This window comes from Eschrichtius robustus, chromosome 8 (assembly GCF_028021215.1).
Source record: "Eschrichtius robustus isolate mEscRob2 chromosome 8, mEscRob2.pri, whole genome shotgun sequence".
Lineage (NCBI taxonomy): Eukaryota > Metazoa > Chordata > Mammalia > Artiodactyla > Eschrichtiidae > Eschrichtius > Eschrichtius robustus.
The window spans coordinates 75,343,608-75,366,814 of NC_090831.1; the positions used below are offsets into that span (position 1 = coordinate 75,343,608).

At 38.6% G+C, this 23,207-nt stretch overlaps 2 protein-coding genes across 3 annotated transcripts in view; one reads left to right on the plus strand and one right to left on the minus strand.

Annotated features, from left to right (window-relative positions):
- The window catches only part of FAM237B (family with sequence similarity 237 member B), a 29,590-nt gene extending 12,819 nt beyond the window's left edge, over window positions 1-16,771 (plus strand). The window contains exons 1-3 of one of the 2 annotated variants that reach the window (XM_068549311.1): window positions 11,729-11,798; window positions 14,971-15,053; window positions 16,349-16,771. In XM_068549311.1, coding sequence (XP_068405412.1) covers window positions 16,352-16,771 — 420 coding nt within the window. In that variant the 5' untranslated portion in view covers window positions 11,729-11,798; window positions 14,971-15,053; window positions 16,349-16,351. Of the gene's footprint in view, window positions 1-11,728; window positions 11,799-14,970; window positions 15,054-16,348 lie in introns of those variants that run through there. The other variant, XM_068549310.1, reaches the window with a different exon arrangement.
- Window positions 16,772-22,653: 5,882 nt separating this feature from the next.
- Window positions 22,654-23,207, minus strand: part of CFAP69 (cilia and flagella associated protein 69) — a 66,444-nt gene continuing 65,890 nt past the window's right edge. The window contains exon 23 of the mRNA XM_068549995.1: window positions 22,654-22,830. Within this exon, the coding sequence (XP_068406096.1) occupies window positions 22,660-22,830 (171 nt within the window). The 3' untranslated portion in view covers window positions 22,654-22,659. The remainder of the gene's footprint in view (window positions 22,831-23,207) is intronic.

Genomic DNA, 23,207 nt, shown 5'->3' on the forward strand with positions numbered 1-23,207 from the left:
CTTTTTGTTGGCAGTCTTAGAGTCTTCTGTCTCATAATTGGGTCTTTCCCCCTTTTCAAAGAAGCTCTCCAGAGATGTTTGTTTTTTACTCATTTTGGCTAGGGTTAACTTATGGGCTTACCAAAACTGTGACTGAGACAAGTGCGCGGTGTGGGGAAAGAGGCATGGATGGAAGTGGTAAATAAAATAATGGGCGGGCCCTGCGTGGACTAAAATAAGTGTCAGATTCTGACTTAAAGACTGCCGCCAGATGCAGCTTAATTGTCATTTGCCACTCACTGATAGGGTTTTGATATGAGTCTGCAAGCAGTTGATTTAGTATGGTCTCTGTGCAGTCAAACCTCTCTGCTAATGATAATCTGTATTTGCAGCCACTCCCCAGCACTAGCTAGCCTCACCACCTCAGCTCCACCTCAGATCATCAGGCATTAGATTCTCATAAGGATTGCGCAACCTAGATCTCTCACAGGCACAGTTCACAGTAGGATCGCACTCCTATGAGAATCTAATGCAGCTGCTGATCTGACAGGAGGTGGAGCTCAAGTGGTAATGTGAGTGATGGGGAGCGGCTATAAATACAGATGAAGCTTCGCTCGCTCGCCCACCGCTCACCTCCTGCTGTGCAGCCCGGTTCCTAACAGGCCACGGACCAGTAGCGGTCTATGGCCCAGGGGTTGGGGACCCCTGCTATAAAACATATTCAAGGATGTAAAAGAAAATATGTGCATTATAAATGAAATATAGGTTATTTAACAGAGAAAGAGAAACTATAAAAAAGAAACAAATGGAAATTCCAGAACTAAAAAATGTAATATCTGAAATAAAAATTTACCAGATGTATTTAACAGCAGAATGCAAACGATGAAAGAGTCAGCAAAGCTGAAGATATATTAATAGAAATTATTGAGACTTCCCTGACAGTACAGTGGTTAGGACTCCACGCTTCCACTGCAGGGGGCAAGGGTTCGATCCCTGGTCGGGGAACTAAGATCCCACATGCTGCATGGTGAGGCCAAAAAAAGAAAAAATTAATTAATTAATAGAAATTATCTAACCCAAGGAACACAGAGAAAAAATATTGAAGTAAAAATGAACAAGCCTCAGGGACCATATTGAAAGCTCTAAGAATGTGTAATTAGAGTCCCAGAAGGAGATGAGAGAAAGGAATAATGGGCAGAAATAATATCTAAGGAAAACATGGCTGAATATTTTCCAAATTTGGTGAAAGATATAAATATACATTTTCAAGAAGCTTAACAAACCTGAAATGAGATAAAAACAAAGAAAACCACACTGTTGTATAATAAAGAATTTGGCTGGTCTTTGTCCCTAGTTCCTGGGAAATAACCTCTAAATCTCTGGAATTTTTTGGAGTGATAGATATGTCTTTGTTACTCATGGTGAGCCTCTGGGCCCACACCTGAGTTTATGCTAATGAGATGACTCAAAATGGGGGCTAGCCACACCAGAAAGACTAACCAGGTAATTACAGGGTTGGGGCTTTTTTAGTCAGGTGATATGAGCCCAGCCTCTGAAGAGGGCAGAATTGGCTGGAGATTGAGTTTAAGCACATGGCCAATGATTCAATCAACAAAGTCTATGTAATGAAACTCCAGTAAAAACTCTGGGCACTGAGGTGAGCTTGCCTGACTGGTATTTATACTTTAACGTGCCTGGAAGTTGAGGCATTCTGAGGACACAAAAGCTTTGTGTGTGGGACCCCCAGACCTCACTCTATGGGTCTTTTCACTTGGCTGCTCCTGATTTACATTCTTTATAATAAAACTATAATTATAAATGTAGTACTTTCCTGAGTTCTGTGAGTCATTCTAGTGAATTATAATACTTTAGGGAGTACTGGGAACCCCTGAATTTGTAGCCAGTTAATCAGAAGAATGGGTGACCTGAGAGCTCTGGAATTTACATCTGGCTTCTGAAGTGAGGGTAGAATTATGCTCCTAACTTCCAAAATTTGACCTAATTCAGACCACAGTGGACCAACATCTTTAAAGTGCTGGAGGGGAAGGGAGAACAAGCCCACATCAAATCAGAATTCTACATCCAGTGAAAATGATCTTCCAAGAATGAAATGCGTTTTCAGAAAAAGAAAACTAAAAGAATATATTGACAGTGGGCAGGTACTATAAGAAATACTAAGGAAGTTCTACACACTAAAGGGAAATAAAAACAGATGAAAATTCAGAGCTTGGTTGGGGGGGGATGAGAGCACTGGAAATTATAACATTGTATCATAGAGTTTTACTGTGCGTAGATGTTACACATTTGACAACTTTAGCAAAAACAGGCAAGGGTGAGTAAATGAACTCCTACCTTGCAAGATTTCTGTATTTGACATGAATTGATTCAATATTAACCCTAAGTAGGCTGTGAAAAGTGTATATATTGTGATCCTTAAAGCAACCACTAAAAAATAATGCAAAGAGGTAAAGTAAGGATCCTGGAATACATAATGTTTATACATATGCTATGTTTCAGCTAAACTAAAGATAAACAAACCTAAGTTAAACTTTTATTTCTTGTTCTTCTTAAACGATGACAACAAACTATTTCTATTAATGGTCTTTCTTGTCAGGGGTAAGGATTATATGATATTTTTTCGACTTCTCTCTTGAACACTTTTTCTCCTGTCTTAGAGTCAACATTTTGCTCATCTTTGTCTCCTGTGTTCATGAAAAAAATAATGTCTACTTTCCCTTCAATTAATCAGCAGTCAACTAGTGCTTGTTTTCTCTGCAGGGTACTTATTTGTTTCAACTTCATTTCCTGCTCTCTTTCTCCCCAAGGTCATTGAATCACACTTTGATAAATACATTGTTACTAAGGATTACTAGAGGCAATTGCAATTATAGATTTTTAAATTAATGTCTTTCATTATACTGAGTCAGAAAGTCAGTGAATTGAAAAATTATTCTTTTAGTGGTTATTCAGCATTAGTCAACATGTCCTTGCTGTGTGTGGAGTGGTCTTCTGAATTCTCTGGGGGTGTGATTATGGCAGTATTTCCTGGAGAAACAAGCTGTATAAAGAAGAAATGGGATAAATAGATAGCTAGTGGGAAGCAGCCGCATAGCACAGGAAAATCAGCTCTGTGCTTTGTGACCACCTGGACGGGTGGGTTAGGGAGGGTGGGAGGGAGACACAAGAGGTAGGAGAAATGGGGATATATGTATACCTATAGCTGATTCACTTTGTTATACAGCAGAAACTAACACCATTGTAAAGCAATTATACTCCAATAAAGATGTTAAAAAATAAAAAAAAAAGAAAAGAAACGGGATAAACAAAAGTGTGACAGAACTTCAGCTAAGTGATTGGAAGGTAGGAAGAATGGGGGCAAATGAATAGGCCACTGGCCTGACTAACCCTGGAAGTCTTCACAGGGAGCACTAGAGTTCTGAAAGACTTGGGTGAGCCTTGTGTAAAGCTGACAAAACTCCCTAAGTGGAGCAAATATCATGGATATGAAGTACAAATCAGCTAAAGATATTTATTGAGTGCCGATTGTGTCACGTGCCAGTCACTAGAAGAACATGAAGTAAAGACAGTATTATTATAAACTAGTAGGGAAAATTACATGTTCTCATGGAAAAAAAAAAAAGACAACCAATGTAGTAATAGATGCCAAATACAAATAGATGCCAAATATTGTAGTGAAAATGAATACCTAATTGCAGAAGGAAGGGTGAATTAAATGGAAGGGACTTTGAAGTGGGATCAGGGCCTAAATTGACAGAGAGAAAAGGAGAGATACGATATAACTCAGAGATGAAATCTGGGGACAATGGGAATATGCTGGGAACAGAGGATCATGATAGGATGGTGATGAATATGTTGCTGCTGGTGAAGATGATTTTATTTATTTATTTTTAAAATTCTTATTAGTCATCCATTTTATACACATCAGTGTATACATGTCAATCCCAATCTCCCAAATCATCACACCACCACCCACACCCCCGCCACTTTCCCCCCCTGGTGTGCATACGTTTGTTATCTACATCTGTGTCTCAATTTCTGCCCTGCAAACCGATTCATCTGTACCATTTTTCTAGGTTCCGCAAATATACGTTAACATACGATATTTGTTTTTCTCTCTGACTTTCTTCACTCTGTATGACAGTCTCTAGATCCATGCACATCTCTACAAATGACCCAATTTTGTTCCTTTTTATGGCTAATATTCCATTGTATATATGTACCACAACTTCTTTATCCATTTGTCTGTCGATGGGCATTTAGGTTGCTTCCATGACCTGGCTATTGTAAATAATGCTGCAGTGAACATTGGGGTGCATGTGTCTTTTTGAATAATGGTTTTCTCAGGGTATACGCCCAGTAGTGGGATTGCTGGATCATATGGTAATTCTATTTTTAGTTTTTTAAGGAACCTCCATACTGTTCTCCATAGTGGCTGTATCAATTACATTCCCACCAACAGTGCAGGAGGGTTCCCTTTTCTCCACACCCTCTCCAGCATTTATTGTTTATAGATTTTCTGATGTTGCCCATTCTAAGTGGTGTGAGGTGATACCTCATTGTAGTTTTGATTTACATTTCTCTAATAATTAGTGATGTTGAGCAGCTCTTCATGTGCTTCTTGGCCATCTGTATGTCTTCTTTAGAGAAACTTCTATTTAGGTCTTCTGCCCATTTTTTGATTGGGTTGTTTGTTTTTTTAATATGAGCTTCATGAGCTGTTTATATATTTTAGAGATTAATCCTTTGTCCATTGATTCGTTTGCAAACATTTTCTCCCATTCTGAGAAGTGTCTTTTCGTCTTGTTTATGGTTTCCTTTGCTGTGCAAAAGCTTTGAAGTTTCATTAGGTCCCATTTGTTTATTTTTGTTTTTATTTCTATTACTCTAGGAGGTGGATCAAAAAAGATCTTGCTGTGGTTTATGTCAAAGAGTGTTCTTCCTATGTTTTCCCCTAAGAGTTTTATAGTGTCCAGTCTTACATTTAGGTCTCTAAATGTAATAACTCCATTTTGAGTTTATTTTTGTGTATGGTGTTAGGGAGTGTTCTAATTTCATTCTTTTACATGTATCTGTCCAGTTTTCCCAGCACCACTTATTGAAGAGACTGTCTTTTCTCCATTGTATATCCTTGCCTCCTTTGTCATAGATTAGTTGACCATAGGTACGTGGATTTACCTCTGGGCTTTCTGTCTTGTTCCATTGATCTATGTTTCTGTTTTTGTGCCAGTACCATATTGTCTTGATTACTGTAGTTGTAGTACAGTCTGCAGTCAGGGAGTCTGATTCCTCCAGCTCCGCTTTTTTCCCTCAAGACTGCATTGCCTGTTTGGGGTCTTTTGTGTCTCCATACAAATTTTAAGATTTTTTGTTCTAGTTCTGTAAAAAATGCCATTGGTAATTTGATAGGGATTGCATTGAATCTGTAGATTGCTTTGGGGAGTATAGTCGTTTTCACAACATTGATTCTTCCAATCCAAGAACATGGTATATCTCTCCATCTGTTTGTATCCTCTTTAATTTCTTTCATCAGTGTCTTATAGCTTTCTGCATACAGGTCTTTTGTCTCCCTAGGTAGGTTTATTCCTAGATATTTTATTCTTTTTGTTGCAATGGTAAATGGGAGTGTTTCCTTAATTTCTCTTTCAGATTTTTCATCATTAGTATATAGCAATGCAAGAGATTTCTGTGCATTAATTTTGTACCCTGCAACTTTACCAAATTCATTGATTAGCTCTAGTAGTTTTCTGGTGGCATGTTTAGGATCTTCTATGTATAGTATCATGTCATCTGCAAACAGTGACAGTTTTACTTCTTCTTTTCCAATTTGGATTCCTTTTATTTCTTTTTCTTCTCTGATTGCCATGGCTAGAACTTCCAAAACTATGTTGAATAATAGTGGTGAGAGTGGACATCCTTGTCTTGTTCCTGATCTTAGAGGAAATGCTTTCATTTTTTCACCATTGAGAATGATATTTGCTGTGGGTCTGTCATATATGGCCTTTATTGTGTTGAGGCAGGTTCCCTCTATGCCCACTTTCTGCACAGTTTTTATCATAAATGGGTGTTGAATTTTGTCAAAAGCTTTTCTGTATCTATTGAGATGATCATATGGTTTTTATTCTTCAATTTGTTAATATGGTGTTTCACAATGATTTGCGTATATTGAAGAATCCTTGCATCCCTGGGATAAATCCCACTTGATCATGGTGTATGACCCTTTTAATGTGTTGTTGGATTCTGTTTGCTAGTATTTTGTTGAGGATTTTTGCATCTATATTCATCTGTGATATTGGTGTGTAATTTTCTTTTTTTGTAGTATCTTTGTCTGGTTTTGGTATCAGGGTGATGGTGGCCTCATAGAATGAGTTTGGGAGTGTTCCTTCCTCTGCAATTTTTTGGAAGAGTTTGAGGATGGGTGTTAGCTGTTCTCTAAATGTTTGATAGAATTCACCTGTGAAGCCATCTGGTCCTGGACTTTTGTTTGTTGGAAGATTTTTAATCACAGTTTCAATTTCATTACTTGTGATTGGTCCGTTCATATTTTCTATTTCTTCCTGGTTCAGTCTTGGAAGGTTATACCTTTCTAAGAATTTGTCCATTTCTTCCAGGTTGTCCATTTTATTGGCATAGAGTTGCTTTTAGTAGTCTCTTAGGATGCTTTGTATTTCTGCAGTGTCTGTTGTAGCGTCTCCTTTTTCATTTCTAATTTTATTGATTTGAGTCCTCTACCTGTTTTTCTTAATGAGTCTGGCTAATGGTTTATCAATTTTGTTTATATTCTCAAAGAGCCAGCTTTTAGTTTTATTGATCTTTGCTATTGTTTCATTTGTTTCTATTTCATTTATTTCTGCTCTGATCTTTATGATTTCTTTCCTTCTGCTAACTTGGGTTTTGTTTGTTCTTCTTTCTCTAGTTCCTTTAGGTGTAAGGTAAATTGTTTATTTGAGATTTTTCTTGTTTCTTGAGGTAGGCTTGTATAGCTAAAAACTTCCCTCTTAGAACCGCTTTTGCTGCATCCCATAGGTTTTGGATGGTCGTGTTTTCATTGTCATTTGTCTCTAGGTATTTTTTGATTTCCTCTTTGATTGCTTCAGTGATTGCTTGGTTATTTAGTAATGTATTGTTTAGCCTCCATGTGTTTGTGTTTTTTACATTTTTTCCCCTGTAATTGATTTCTAATCTCATAGCGTTGTGGTCAGAAAAGATGCTTGATATGATTTCATTTTCTTAACTTTACTGAGGCTTGATTGGTGACCCAAGATGTGGTCTATCCTGGAGAATGTTCCATGCACACTTGCGAAGAAAGTGTAATCTCCTGTTTTTGGATGGGATGTCCTGTAAATATCAATTAAATCTATCTGATCTATTTTGTCATTTAAAGCTTGTGTTTCCTTATTAATTTTCTGTCTGGATGACCTGTCCATTGGTGTACATGAGGTGTTAAAGTCCCCCATTATTTTTATGTCACTGTCGATTTCCTCTTTTATAGCTGTTAGCAGTTGCCTTATGTATTGAGGTGCTCCTATGTTGGGTGCATATATATTTATAATTGGTATATCTTCTTCTTGGATTGATCCCTTGATCGTTATGTAGTGTCCTTCCTTGTCTCTTGTAACATTCTTTACGTTAAAGTCTATTTTATCTGATATGAGTATTGCTACTCTAGCTTTCTTTTGATTTCCATTTGCATGGAATATCTTCCTCCATCTCCTCACTTTCAGTCTGTATGTGTCCCTAGGTCTGAAGTGGGTCTCTTGTAGACAGCATATATATGGGCCTTGTTTTTGTATCCATTCAGCAAGCCTGTGTCTTTTGGTTGGAGCATTTAATCCATTCACGTTTAAGGTAATTATCGATATGTATGTTCCTATGACCATTTTCTTAATTGTTTTGTTTTTGTTTTTGTAGGTCCTTTTCTTCTCTTGTGTTTCCCACTTAGAGAAGTTCCTTTAGCATTTGTTGTAAAGCTGGTTTGGTGGTGCTGAATTCTCTTAGCTTTTGCTTGTCTGTAAAGCTTTTGATTTCTCCATCGAATCTGAATGATATCCTTGCCTGGGTAGAGTAATCTTGGTTGTAGCTTCTTCCCTTTCATCACTTTAAGTATATCATGCCACTCCCTTCTGGCTTGTAGAGTTTCTGCTGAGAAATCAGCTGTTAACCTTATGGGAGTTCCCTTGTATGTTATTTGTCGTTTTTCTCTTGCTGCTTTCAATAATTTTTCTTTGTCTTTAATTTTTGCCAGTTTGATTACTATGTGTCTCAGTGTGTTTCTCCTTGGGTTTATCCTGTATGGGACTCTCTGCGCTTCCTGGACTTGGGTGGCTATTTTCTTTCCCATGTTAGGGAAGTTTTCGACCATAATCTCTTCAAATATTTTCTCTGGTCCTTTCTCTCTCTCTTCTCCTTCTGGGACCCCTATAATGTGAATGTTGTTGCATTTAATGTTGTCCCAGAGGTCTCTTAGGCTGTCTTCATTTCTTTTCATTCTTTTTTCTTTATTCTGTCCACAGCAGTGAATTCCACCATTCTGTCTTCCAGGTCACTTATCTGTTCTTCTGCCTCAGTTATTCTGCTATTGATTCCTTCTAGTGTAGTTTTCATTTCAGTTATTGTATTGTTCATCTCTGTTTGTTTATTCTTTAATTCTTCTAGGTCTTTGTTAAACATTTCTTGCATCTTCTCGATCTTGCCTGCATTCTTTTTCAAAGGTCCTGGATCATCTTCACTATCATTATTCTGAATTCTTTTTCTGGAAGGTTGCCTATCTCCACTTCATTTAGTTGTTTTTCTGGGGTTTTGTCTTGTTCCTTCATCTGGTACATAGTCCTCTGCCTTTTCATCTTGTCTCTCTTTTGTGAATGTGGTTTTTGTTCCCCAGGCTGCAGGATTGTTGTTCTTCTTGCTTCTGCTGTGTGCCCTCTGGTTGAGGAGGCTATCTAAGTGGCTTGTGCAAGTTTCCTAATGGGAGGGACTGGTGGTGGGTAGAGCTGCCTGTTGCTCTGGTGGGCAGAGCTCAGTAAACCTTTAATCTGCTTGACTGCTAATGGGTGGGGCTGGGTTCCCTCCCTGTTGGTTGTTTGGCCTAAGGCGGCCCAACATTGGAACCTACCCAGGCTCTTTGGTGGGACTAATGGCGGACTCTGGGAGAGGTCACACCAAGGAGTACTTCCCAGAAGTTCTGCTGCCAGTGTCCTTGTCCTCACAGTGAGACAGAGCCACCCCCCACCTTTGCAGGAGACCCTCCAACACTAGCAGGTAGGTCTGGTTCAGTCTCTCCTGGGGTCACTGCTCCTTCCCCTGGGTCCCGATGCACACACTACTTTGTGTGTGCACTCCAAGAGTGGAGTCTCTGTTTCCCCCAGTCCTGTCGAAGTTCTGCAATGAAATCCCGCTAGCCTTCAAAGTCTGATTCTCTAGGAATTCCTCCTCCCGTTGCCGGACCCCCAGCTTTCGAAGCCTGACGTGGGGCTCAGAACCTTCACTCCAGTGGGTGGACTTCTGTGGTATAATTGTTTTCCAGTTTGTGAGTCACCCAACTAGCAGTTATGGGATTTGATTTTATTGTGATTGCGCCCCTCCTACCATCTCATTGTGGCTTCTCCTTTGTCTTTGGATGTGGGGTGTCTTTTCTGGTGAATTCCAGTGTCTTCCTGTCAATGATTGTTCAAGAGTTAGTTGTGATTCTGGTGTTCTCGCAAGAGGGAATGAGAGCACGTCCTTCTACTCCACCATCTTCAAAGATGATTTTAATAAAAATGATACATGGCATGGAAAACATAGTTGCTTATTACTTAGGGTTTGTTTTAGATAAAATGATAATTAGATGGATTAATTAACTTGACTTTAACCAACTGTTAAATCTAAGCTTCTACATGAATTTATCATGGCTATTTTTAAATGTACTATGTGCTTTTGAGTTTCACCACTGCACCTTCTTTTTGCCAAATGAAAAATATTATTTCAAGACCAATTCTCCAAGTGTTTGACCTATAGCAGTCTTCTGATTCTTCAGCTGTATCCTCTGTCTTAGTCCATTCAGGATAACATAACAAAATACCAGAGACTGGGTAGCTTATAAACAACAGAAATTTATTTTTCACAGTTCTAAAGGCTAGAAGTCCAAGATCAGGGTGCCAGCATGGCTGGGTTTTAGTGAAGGCCCTTTTCTGGATTGCAGACTGCCTACTTCTTGCTGTGTCCTCACCTGGTAAAAGGGGCTGGGGATCCCTCTGGAGCCTCTTTTATAAAACACTGATCGCATTCAGGAGGGTTCCACCCTCATGACTTAAACACTTCCCACAGGCTCCACCTCCTAATACCATCACCTTTGGGGATTAGAATTTCAACATATAAATTTTGTGGAGGACACAAACATTCAGACCATAGCATCCTCCCTTTGGTTCTGTGACATCATACCACCCTGGAGCTTGTATAGGCTGATTGTTCTATCTCTTCTTCCTTCACTGATTCTGTCTGCAGTTCATGGACCCCTAAATTTGGACATAGTCTTCCATCTTCATCTCAACTTTCTTTTATCAATGTATACTCTCATAGCAGCAGTAATTTTCTATCAAAACAGAGACCTTTCAACTTAAAGTTCTAGCTAAATTTTAGATACTCCAGAAGATCCAGAATCAAATCTAATGCAACACATCCTGAATCATATTTATCCTCCCCACTAATCTCCGTTTCCATTTTTCATATTGTCATTGTCACCCCCATAAGGATGCATGCCAAAAATGTTAGTTCTCTTTTCTTTCCATCCCATATCAATATGACCAGTCACCAAGCTTTGTCCTTATGTATTTGAAATATGTCTTGTCACTATCCTAGAAGTTTTAACATACATTATTTGACAGTAGAAAAGAATATACCTAACACATATTTGGTGGCAACTATAATCATAAAGACTAGTAAATTTACCATCCATAGAAGCTCTCTGTGCATTCTTCTACATCTCATTCCCTCAAACGTTACCACTCTCCTGAATTTTGTGTTAATCACATCCTTACCATTAAAATTACATTATCATATATACGTATTTATAGAGAACATGTGGTTTCATTTTGCTTGTCTTTGAAATTTATAAAAATGGTATCTTCTGCAATTTGCTTTTTTCATCTATAATGCATATAGCTGTAGTCTATTCATTTTCACTGCCGAATTACATCCCATTTTGTGAATGTACCATGGTTAATTTATCTATTCTCCTGTTAAATATTAGGTCATTATGATTGTTTCCATGTTTCTGGCTTTTATGAAGAGTGCTACTATGAACATTCCATTATAGTGTATGTCTCTTGGTGCCCATGTACAAGAGTTTCTTCAAGATCTTTCCTGGGAGTAAAAAGATTTATTGCAGATTGTGTGCTTGTTCAGACTCACAAGATAGTACCAATTTGTGCTCTAGACTAATTGAACCAATTTACACTCCTCCTAGCACTGTGTAAGAGTCCCTATTGTTTCATGTGATGGTTAAGTATATATGTCAACTTGAGTGGGCCATGGAGTGCCCAGATATTTGGTTAAATAGTATTTCTGGGTCTGTCTGTGATGGTACTTTTGGATGAGATTAGCATTTGAATTAGCAGACTGAATGAAGATGGCCCTCCCATTGCTTTCTCTGCCTGACTGTTGAGCTGGGACGTTGGTCTTCTCTTTAACTTGGACTGAGATTTACATCATTGGCTCTCCTGGTTCTCAGGCCTTTGAACTTAGACTGGAACTACACCACCAGACTTCCTGGGTCACGAGCTTGCAGACAGCAGATCATGGGACTTCCCAGCCTCTATAATCATGTGAGCTAATTCCTTATACTAAATCAGTCTCTCTCTCTCTCTCCCTCTATTTATTTAACCCATGTTTCTCTAGATAACCCCGACTAATACCCTTCATATGCTCACCAACACTTGATTTTGCTAGACTTCTTAATTTTTGACGACCTGATGGGTGTGAGTTCATATCTTATTATGGTCTTTCACTATTTGTACTTCCCTGCTTGCAATGAGGTTATGTATATACTTATTCAATCATTCATTTATGTTTCCTTATTTATGAAATGCCCCTCTAAGCCTTTTGCCTAGTTTTCTGTTGTGGTATTTGTCTTCTTCTTGTTGATTCCTTGGAAGATTCTTATATCTTGGATCCTAATTCTAATCCATTTGTGGTTATATGTGCTGTAAATATCTTCTCCCAGATTATACTTATCTTTTATCTTTATTTATGGTGTCTAGTGATTAACAGATTTAATTTTAATGTAGTCAAATGTATTAATTTTTCTTTTATGCTTAGCACTACTTGTATTTTGTGTAAGAAATGCTTGCCAACCTCAATATCAGAAAGATATTCTGAATTTCTTCTTAAAGTTGTAATGCTTTGCTTTTCACATTTAAATTCTTAATCTACTTGGGATTGATTTTTGTGATTGCATGAGGTAGGAATCTACTTTTTTTTTTGGCCACACTTCAGGACTTGCAGGATCTTAGTTCTCCAACCAGGGATCGAATCTGAGCCCTTGGCAGTGAAAGCACAGAGTCCTAACCACTGGACCGCCAGGGAATTCCCAGGAATCCTTTTTTTTTTTTTCTCTGTATGGCTAACCAATCATCTTAGCCTCAATTAGTGAAAAAGACACTGTTGCCTTACAGATCTGCAATGCTGGTTCTGTCACATGTAAGTCTCTATAAATGTGTAGGTCTGTTTTTAGGCTCTCTAATCTACTCAGTTGGTTAATTTCTCTTTTCCTGAGCCAATGACATCCTGTTTAATTACCAGTGAGTCCCCTTTCCTTATTGTTGTTCTTTAGGAAAAGCTTAGCTATTTTGGATCTTTGCTCTACCATATACCTTTTAGAATAACTTTTCATTAACCCTGGTATGATTTTGGTTGAAAATTTGTATATTATTTTGGGAAGATAGATATCTTTAGACCACATGTTAGCATTCTTTTTGTTGAAATTTTCTTTAATGCCTTTCAAGAAAAAAATTCTCCGTAAAGGATTTAATGTCCTCGTTGAATTTATTTCTAGATATCTTATATTTTTTGTTATTATAAATAACATCTCTTTTCTAATTTATATTGTTTGTTACTCAGATATAGAGATGCAGTGGCTATTTTAGATTGAGCTTATATCCAGACACCTTACAAAACCTTACAAATCTCTTGTTAAATAGTTTGTCTGTGGATATAATTTATTATTTAAAAAAACAAAGACATATATAGCATTCTTACTATGTGTAGGCACTATTCCAAACACGTCACAAATATTTATTTAATTATCTCAACATCCCTATGAAACAAGTTTATTTTTTAATCCCCATTTTACAGATAAGGAAACTAAGTCACAAAGAGATTAGGTAACTGCCCAAAGTCACAAATTTTCATTTGAACCCAGAAGGCAGGATTTAAATCCAGGCAGTTGATCCCTAAGCTCCATGCTAAACCAATAGCTTTGCTGCCTCTCCACTAGACTGAAAAGTTCTGTTTCTTCCTTTCTAATCCTTATCTTCCCTCCTTTTTTTTTTTTTTTAACCTTTCTTTGAGGGTATTCTTTTGAATGTTAACAAAGATAATCCTTGTCTTATTATTAATTTAAAAGAGAATACTTTTATTTATTTATTTTTAACATCTTTATTGGAGTATAATTGCTTTACAATGGTGTGTTAGTTTGTGCTTTATAACAAAGTGAATCAGTTATACATATACATATGTCCCCATATCTCTTCCCTCTTGCGTCTCCCTCCTTCCCACCCTCCCTATCCCACCCCTCTAGGTGGTCAAAAAGCACCGAGCTGATCGCCCTGTGCTATGCGGCTGCTTCCCACTAGCTATCTATTTTACGTTTGGTAGTGTATATATGTCCATGCCACTCTCTCACTTTGTCACAGCTTACCCTTCCCCCCTTCCCACATCCTCAAGTCCATTCTCTAGTAGGTCTGTGTCTTTGTTCCCGTCTTGCCCCTAGGTTCTTCAGGACCATTTTTTTTTTTTTTTTTAGATTCCATATATATGTGTTAGCATACGGTATTTGTTTTTCTCTTTCTGACTTACTTCACTCTGTATGACAGACTCTAGGTCCATCCACCTCACTACAGATAACTCAATTTCGTTTCTTTTTATGGCTGAGTAATATTCCATTGTATATATGTGCCACATGTTCTTTATCCATTCATCTGTTGATGGACACTTAGGTTGCTTCCATATCCTGGCTATTGTAAATAGAGCTGCAATGAACATTTTGGTACATGACTCTAAAAGAGAATACTTTTAATGATTTACCATAAAAAGATGCTTGCTGTAGGGTTTTGGTGGATAACATTTAAGAGGTTAAGGAAATTCCCTTCTATTCTTAGTTTACTAAGAGGTTTTTTTTATTGTTTTTTATCTTGAATGGGTGTTGCATTTAATCAAATGGTTTCTCTCTTCAATTTGTTTTTGTGGTGAATCCACTAATTGATTTTCATATGTTGATCTTTGCATCCCTGGGATAATCCCAGCTTGATACTGGTGTGTATTTTCCTAAATCCTGCTGAATTTGGTTTGATAATATTTTGTTTAGGATCTTTCATCTATCATCATTAGTGAGATACTCTTGTGACTTTACTCTTTTTCACACTGTCCTTGTTCCTGGGTCTCAGGACTGGGGAGGCGGGCAAGGTGAGGGCGGGGCCTTGAGAGCTGCCACACACTCTGCCCCCTCACTCAGTCTCTAGAAAGGGAGCGTGGTTCGGGCTGCAGGGCTGACTCTGAGCCCCCAGAGGCGGCAGCAGATTCCGCAGCGCCGCTCTCGCGGAGCCTGACCCGCTTGGCCCCGGAGCGCGGTGCGGCCGAGACGGTTCCCTAGGGCAAGTTCAGGGTGCCCGGGGAGCGCTGGCGGCAGAGAGCACCGCTTCCGCCTGTCACCGGCCTGCAGGGGTCGGTTCGGCTGGGCAGGGGGTGGGAGTCCGCTCAGAGACCTCTTGTCCCTTCCAGTCAGGAGCCGCCCTCGTCCCTCGAGGGAGCGCAGCGCACGCAGGACATCGCACCCGGACGCTCGCCTCCGCCGCCTAAGAGAGGTACCATTCCCCGCGGGCTCCCTATCTGCGTCCAGGTGACCCGACCCGGGAGGAGAGCCCTGGTCCCGAGGGTAACCTGAAATTCTTGGGGAATAAAATTCTCTGGCCCCACTCAGTCCTTTTGGCCACTGTCAGCTCTGTTTGGGAAACCTGCACAGTTTTCCACAACGTGAAACGACCCAAATAACCTAAGTTTAATTTGTTTCATTGGGTTTGTCTCTTTAACCTAACTTCTTTTTTTGGGGGGGGGGTGGGTGGGTTGGCGGGGAGTGGAGGACGGCGGTTTACGGGGAAGAAGGTGAGTACCGTCTTCCGGATCTGTCCTCGCAGCTCCACTCCTCCGACCTGGCTGTCAAGGTTGTGTCAGGGACATTTCCAATGCCAGCCTGGAATGGTAGGGCCATTCAAAGCGAATTTAGACCTTGACTTCACCTATATGCTTCAGGCTGATTTACTGAGCAATCAGTTTTCAGGGAAACTTGTGCAAAGAATCGTGAGAAAATACCAAGATTTTGCTGAATGTTATTGGTGCTGCACCACGTCATATTGGCTTATATCACTTTTATTGTCTTCGTGCTCCTTTGTGTATGTATGTTAATCTTCTCTAACCAGCTCCTGAACAACCTGGGAAAAGCCAGGGATCCACCAGATATCAGTGCCTAACAAATATTTTTTCAATGAATAAATTTCATCAGTAACTTTGAAACCTAAAGTGGTGCTTGAGCATCCAACACTTGATAGATTGGAAAGCGTCAATTTAAAAAAAACCACACACACCTTTTTTTATGGTTACCTGTAGAAAGGGTTGCATTTTGATCCTCTTGGTTGAAATGTATTGTGGTAGGAGTCTTGGATAGGGAGACAGGAGACCTGAGAACTTGCTGAATCGTATCACTGAGAATTTTTCTAATCTGTAAAAGTAGAAGGTTGGAACACATGCTTTTTAGAGTTTCTTTCAGCTCCAAAGGTCTTTGATGAAATGAATCTATCACAACTTCATAAACATGTGTTGGATTTCAGTGGCTCCTGAAGACTGTTTATCAGAATGTTGGTAAAGCTGTTATTATATCCTTTTGAAGGAAAGTATGAGAGTCAGCAACTTAGAGGAAAACCAATAAATACATAGTAGGCAAATTTGGCTTGATCAAAACCAAATACATAAGTATTTATAATTTTTTAGGTTTGATCAAAACCAAATACATAAGTAGTTATAATTTTTTAGGTTTAAACAGATCATCAAGTAATTGAATAATTTTAAGTTAAAAATATATCCCTTCATTTTTTTTTCTGTATAGAATATGGTTTTTGCCACAAGAAGATGGTTCTACCTGCTGCTGGGCTGCATGATGCTGATAAATCTGATTAATGCGGATTTTGAATTTCAAAAGGGGGTGCTTGCCAGCAACAGCCCAGGGATCATGGAAGACATTGATCTCCAGTGCTGGAATGCTTGCTCTTTGACACTGATAGATCTCAAGGAACTCAAGATAGAGCACACTGTGGATTCTTTCTGGAATTTCATGTTGTTCCTGCAAAAATCCCAGCGGCCTAGACATTATAGTGTCTTCTTAAGCATAGCTCAGGATTTCTGGGACATGTATGTAGACTGCTTGCTTTCAAGATCCCATGGAATGGGCAGAAGACAGGTGATGCCTCCCAAGTATAATTTTCCACAGAAGATAACAGGAGGTAATTTAAATGTGTACTTAAGAGAATAGCAGTTTAGTTTTCTTAAAAATACAATATTTAATCTTTCTGATTTTTAAAGTTTATCTAATAAGCTAGCAAATTTGCCATATTTTTTCCTAATATGATCAGCTTTGATTTTCATTTTTACTGATTTTATATTATTTAGAAACCACAGGAGCTCTGATGTGCAAATACGAGATTCTAAATGATCTTGGAATGATATATTTTTGTAGATCATTAAATTATCATCTTATTTTTTCCCCATGAGTAGTTCATAAGAAAGCCATTTAGCCCTGTAATTATTCATATTACATTGGTTGAAAAAAATTTTAAACATCAACATGTATTTAGGCTTTTGAAATTAATTTTTTCAATAGGGTTGTTTAAAGGGAGGGAATCTTAAGAGTCATATTAGAACAAATGTTAACAATTTTTCCTCTCAACCTTACAGGACTGGATTTTACAAAACATGAGTTTTACATTTAAGAGAACACAGAAAATACCTCAAGCAAGATGACACCAACCTGAAAACTTAACTCTGTGTCAGTATTTATGAGCTCGAATATTTCCTGTTGCATTTATCAAAATTATTTCTAATTCTTTAATATTGATGAAGATAGATTGTATTTTTGTTGATATGTAATTGTTTTATGGCTATTGAATTATCATTTCCATATTTTGGGGTATTTTGTCAATAATTTTTTATTTAGAAGGCATCTTTGTAAAGCCTCTTTTTTTTTTTTTTTAAAGAAAAAACCGCTTAAAATGCAAATACAACATATTTTTTAATACAACAATCAGTGCAGTAAAATTGTAACCAGTTTTATCAGGTATCTTATACATAATTTTGACTTTAAAACTGTGCCAAAACTAATGCCAGTATTATCCTAAGAAGTAATATTTAATCTTGATGTAATATACTGTGTGGTTTCTGATATATGTATCTCATCACCAAGCTATCTTACATATTATTTTTCTATGCATTAAGGCCTAAAATTTTGTTTTATGTTCTCAGTTTTATAGTCCTCATTTTAAAAAAGGAATAACAAGCAGAAAGGCAGTTAATTTTATTTTTTATTTTATTTATTTTTTTATAAATTTATTTATTTTTTTATTTTTGGCTGTGTTGGGTCTTCGTTGCTGCATGCGTGCTTTCTCTAGTTGCAGCGAGCGGGGCCTACTCTTCGTTGCAGTGCGAGGGCTTCTCATTGCGGTGGCTTCTCTTGTGGCAGAGGACAGGCTCTAGGCGCACGGGCTTCAGTAGTGGTGTCACGAGGGCTCTAGAGTGCAGGCTCAGTAGTTGTGGCGCACGGGCTTAGTTGCTCCGCGGCGTGTGGGATCTTCCCGGACCGGGCTCAAACCCACGTCCCCTGCATTGGCAGGCGGATTCTTTAACCACTGCGCCACCAGGGAAGTCCCCATCTTCAGCCTTTTTATTGGTACTTAGATATAATGTTCTGTTAAATCCCCCCAGTTTTGGTCACAAATCATGTTATTTGTATATAGAAAATTGTATTCTTTTTTCATCATTTACTTATTCATTCAAAAAAATTCATTGAGCTTGGAGGTACACTGCTGAGCAATCGAGACACAGTTCTTGACTCCCAGAGTTGTCATTGCTGTGGGACAAAGATGCAGCAGGAAATAATATAATTCAAAAGCACTTTTATGATGTCAAAATATGTTTTTTTTTTCCAAGAAAGAGAAATTGTAACCAACATAGGGTTGAGTGGGGAACAATATGTACTTCTCTTTTGCCCGATTCAAAATCATCAGACTAGATCAGACAGATCATCCGAAAAGAAAACCCCAAAACCCACCAATTCTTGCAGTGGTATTATGGTAAAGACTCAGTCGGTTTCACAGCTTTGGTTTTATGCTGAACTCATATAGCTTAACTCATAACCAGTTGTTTTCCAGAGCACTGAAAGCTGAAAAAAGACAGCAGAACATCTAATATTGCTCCCAAAATATTTCTTCAGGAGGTGATACAATGGATAAAAATTGAGCATCTATGCTTAAAGTTCCTCTGCTCTTCCTATAGAATTTTTTTTTCTTTAAATAAACTTTTTACTTTAGAATAGTTTTAAGTTTGCAGAAAAGTTGCAAGGCTAGTGCAAAGACTTCTTGTATATGCCTCAACCAGATTTTCTTATTGTTAACATCTTACGTTAAGTCGTATGTTTGTCATAACTAATGAACCAATACTGATAGGTTTTTAATTAAACTTCATATTTAATTTGAATTTCACTAGTTTTTCCCCTAATGTCCTTTTTCTGTTCCAGGATCCCATCCAGGACACCACTTACAATGAGCTGTCATGTCTTCTTAGGCTCTAAGAAGATGTTTTTGATGACCTTGACACTTCACGATGCTGGTCAGGTGTATTGCAGAATGTCCCTCAATTTGGGTTTGCCTAATGTTTTTCTCATGGTTAGACTGGGGTTATAGGTTTTTTGGGGTGAAAACTACAGGCGTAAAGCACTGTTCTCAGCACTTCCTATCAAGGGTACATGCTGTCAACATGACATAACACAGATGGCGTTTAACCCTGGCTGAGGTAGCATCTGCCAGGTTTCTTGGCTGTAAAGTTACTTTCCCTTCTCTTTCTATGTTGTATTCTTTGGAAGCAAGGCACTAAGCATTACCCACACTTTAGGGAATGGGGAGTTATGTTCCATCTCCTTGAAAAGGAAATATCTACAAAAATTAAAATAAATACAAGCGATTATGAAACATGGTTGCCAGTGAAACTAATGTAAGCTCAGGCTATGTTGGCAGAAGGTGTGTAAAAATGAGAGGGGCTAGTTTCATTATACCCTCCATGTGTCCTGTTACACCTGTAAATTGTTGTTCGGTTCTGTTGGTCTCAGTATAGAGGAATAATCACAAACTGTAGCACTTCAGAAAGGGCTGGCCAGATTCATGGTCTGGAATGATTAAATAAACTGGATATTTGACCCAGAAAGACTGAGGGTGAACATTATAGTTTTTTCCTGTGGTATGAAATGTACCCTGTGTTCCAGAAGGCAGACTGAGGACCAGATGAACAAAAGTTGTTCACCTCATTATTCACTGGTTTTCATCCAATATGAGCAAGCACTGGCTAACAGGGTCTAATCATGGAATGAACTCCTCCCTCATGTGGTAAAAATCTCATTACCGAGGAGTGTTGAAGCCACTGTGCTCACTCAACTCCGTTTTTATTTTCTTGACTTTCTTTTCATGTAGTTTATTAGCAGAAGTCTGGGAGCTGAAATTTTGTATCAGTTGACTCATGGAAGGAAATATACTGTCCACCTTTCAGCCAGGCTGGATGGGAGAGGCACCAATCCCCTAGGGCTCAGAAGTGGTATGGTGGGAGCACAGGATGTGAGGAGAGATGGAGACGTGTTAGAATTAGTGACCCTGTCAGACAGAGGGACTAATTTCACTGGCTCGCTGCCGGGTGGCTGGAATTATAATATGCGAACTTTGGGTATTGTCTGTCTACCAAGTTCAAGTGTCTGGATTAAGCAACCTTACTACCCTCCATCTGTGTACATTTCTTCCTCTGTTAAATGGCTGCTAGGTAATAACCTGCCCTATTTTACCTTTCCTCTTCCTGATGGGTAAGATCTACAACAGCAGGGAGAAGTTCTACAGAACTCACAGATTATTTTGATTGCAGTCAGTCCTAATCAATCTGGAGATACCAAGTTGTACTAAATACAAAAAATAATGTTCAGCCAAGAAATATCAATTCTATTTCTACCCACTGGTTATATTAATGTAATAGTATTTATGCCTCATTTTAGAGAAAGTCTGTCACTGTTATGAAGCACATATATTTGAACTACTTTAACATGTCCATGTTTAGCATTCCCTGTATAGTATTTTTTTGGCTGAACGTTCCCTTTGAGCTCAGGACTTTGCTGCCTTTGCAGAAGTTGAGGGGAAGGTTGCCAGGAGCTGAGGCCACCATCACACTAATTCAATAATTTATTTACTGAGGTGTTTGTTGGTTACAATAATGAATGAGATGTGGTTTCTATCTTGTCTTTAGGGAGCTTAGAGTCTGAGGAAGGAACTTCTTATAGTCTACAAAATGGAGTAAACATTCATTGCTTTTAGCCATGGACACTTCATCTCGATTCTATGTGTATCTGAGCTGTTCCTGAATGTGTATCTGGTGCTTTTTGTATGGGCATCTCATCGTTGCATGTTCCTACCCACATCCATTCTTGTGTCTCAGTAACTCCCCTTTACATGGAACCTTTGTGCTTAGGGCTGCCTGTGAAGAAGAGGAACAAATTATGCTGTCTACTATCTTCTTGGGGGTGGTGGTAATAGAGAAAGGGATTCAAGAGAGCACAAAGCTCACTGATAAGCTGATGCATATTATGTACTCCTGTGAGCCACAAGGAGAATGGGCAGCTGGGCCAGGGTGAGAGGCTGCTGGTAACTCATTCTAATTAGAACAATAACAACAATTGTAATTTCTCCTCTCATGGCAGATGCTACTATCCTCACAGACAGAATAATGAAAAATTACTGGAGGAATGTGAATTGGGGGAGGAGGAGTAAGGGGAAGAGGGAGGAGAAAGTAAGAGAAGGTGGGCCCAGTGGGGTGTTGGAGCCGTCTTTTATCTGATAATGAAAGTGGATTCTATGCGTGTCTTCCCAACTCTGCATTCAGTAGCACCATGTTGGTAGCTTGAAACTGGTCATAGTGGGATTGGCAAACACTACAAATAAGGGTTTTTTCCCCTTGCAGAGCTGGTTGTTATACATTTAACCAGTACACTGCTGTGTGCACCCTATGGGCCTAGAGTCTAGACTCAAATTCCAGTATATTTTCCTTTCTGAGAAAACAGATTCTTGTCTCTCCCAGCCCTGGACATGAACTCAGTTTTGCAGCTTCCTGAGTGGAGAAGGGGGTTGACAGAAATGGAGACAGGCTGTGGAAACCGCATAATGCCATACAGGGACACAGACATCTAGCATTGCTCTACATCTAGCATTAAGGCATCTACCTCCTATTTGGCAAGATACCTCCACCACCAAAAGAATTTCTCCGTACTCCCCCTTTTCCTTCCCCATTAAGGAAGAGACGTAGCATTAGAATTTGTTTATATATTAAGAGTTAAAACGTGTTTATTTTAGTTTTATTGTTTAGCTTATGCATAACATTTGCTTTTTATAGGAGAGAGAACTTATTTTACTTTGACCAACATATTTGTTGAAAATGTTTTTGCTGCCCAGTATTTATATATACTTCTAATAACATATTTATAATATCCTGATTCCCTACTCCATCCATATGCTTTGGATGGGATTGGCTTCCTTCTGTCTCTGGGTATAGGCAGTTCTCAGATCTGGCCAAAGTCATGATGAATGGTTCAGGAGTGGGCATATGGCCAATCAGGGGTCCCAAGATGCAGAGACTGTTGAGAGATAGGCATGCACTCTTTTCTACTGGATATCAACCTGGGAGAATATAATTCAGGAGCTGCTAGGGAAGGAGAAGATCCTACTCACAGAGTTTCAGTTCCTAGATCCAACAATGCCTGTAGTTTTAATTAGTCCTAGATTTGATAGCCCCAGAGCCTGTAAAAGTTGGGTTTTTTTCTTTTTGTTTTGTTTTGTTTTTTGGCTTAAACCAGTTGTAGTAGTTCACATCAATTGAAAGAGTCAACTGATACAACATGTTTTACAGTTTTCAGTTAAGAGAATTGTAATCTTTAGAAAGAAATTGATAACAACTCTTCTCACAGTATGTGTTGATATTTTCAATAAAAATACATTATATGTGCTTTTATTTTAATAGTATTTTACTAAAATATTTATTCTAAAATATTTGCTTTACATTTATATATACAGATATTTAACTAAAAAATTATAAGCAGAATTTATTTCAAAAAGTCTCCAGAGTATTTTATGTAGGAACGCTCTTCTCTGGCTCATTCACAGTTTTTACTGCTTTTACTCTCTGTAAGGCTCCTCCTCGAATAGGAAGTTTTTTAAGAGCAATATCTGTATCAGCCAGAGGTCCTCCCACTAATCGGGCAGGAGTGCTTTCCACTGTTACGACCCCACCAGAGGGCACCTAAAAAAAGCAAAAGTAAATATTTACGAGTCCATTTACAAAATTTTTCACTAAGAGGAAAACCCATTCATCCTTCAGCTAACTTTGGAAGAGACACAAAATGTACATAGTAACTAGGAGACAGCATGGACTAATGGAAAAATAAGGGCCTTGGAGCCTTTGCAATCAGGGCCAAATTATGTCCAGAAGAGGACACCAGGAACTCTGGAATATGGCATGGATCTATTTGCCAGGCAAAGGAGGCACTGCACACTTTCTGTCAAAGAGATGTAGAGATATATTTTGACTAGTGTTTATAGCAGTTTCTTGGGAATCCTGGAGGGCTGGATCTGGTCTAAACCAGAACTAGGCAAGGGTAGAGATAAATATGCCTTAAC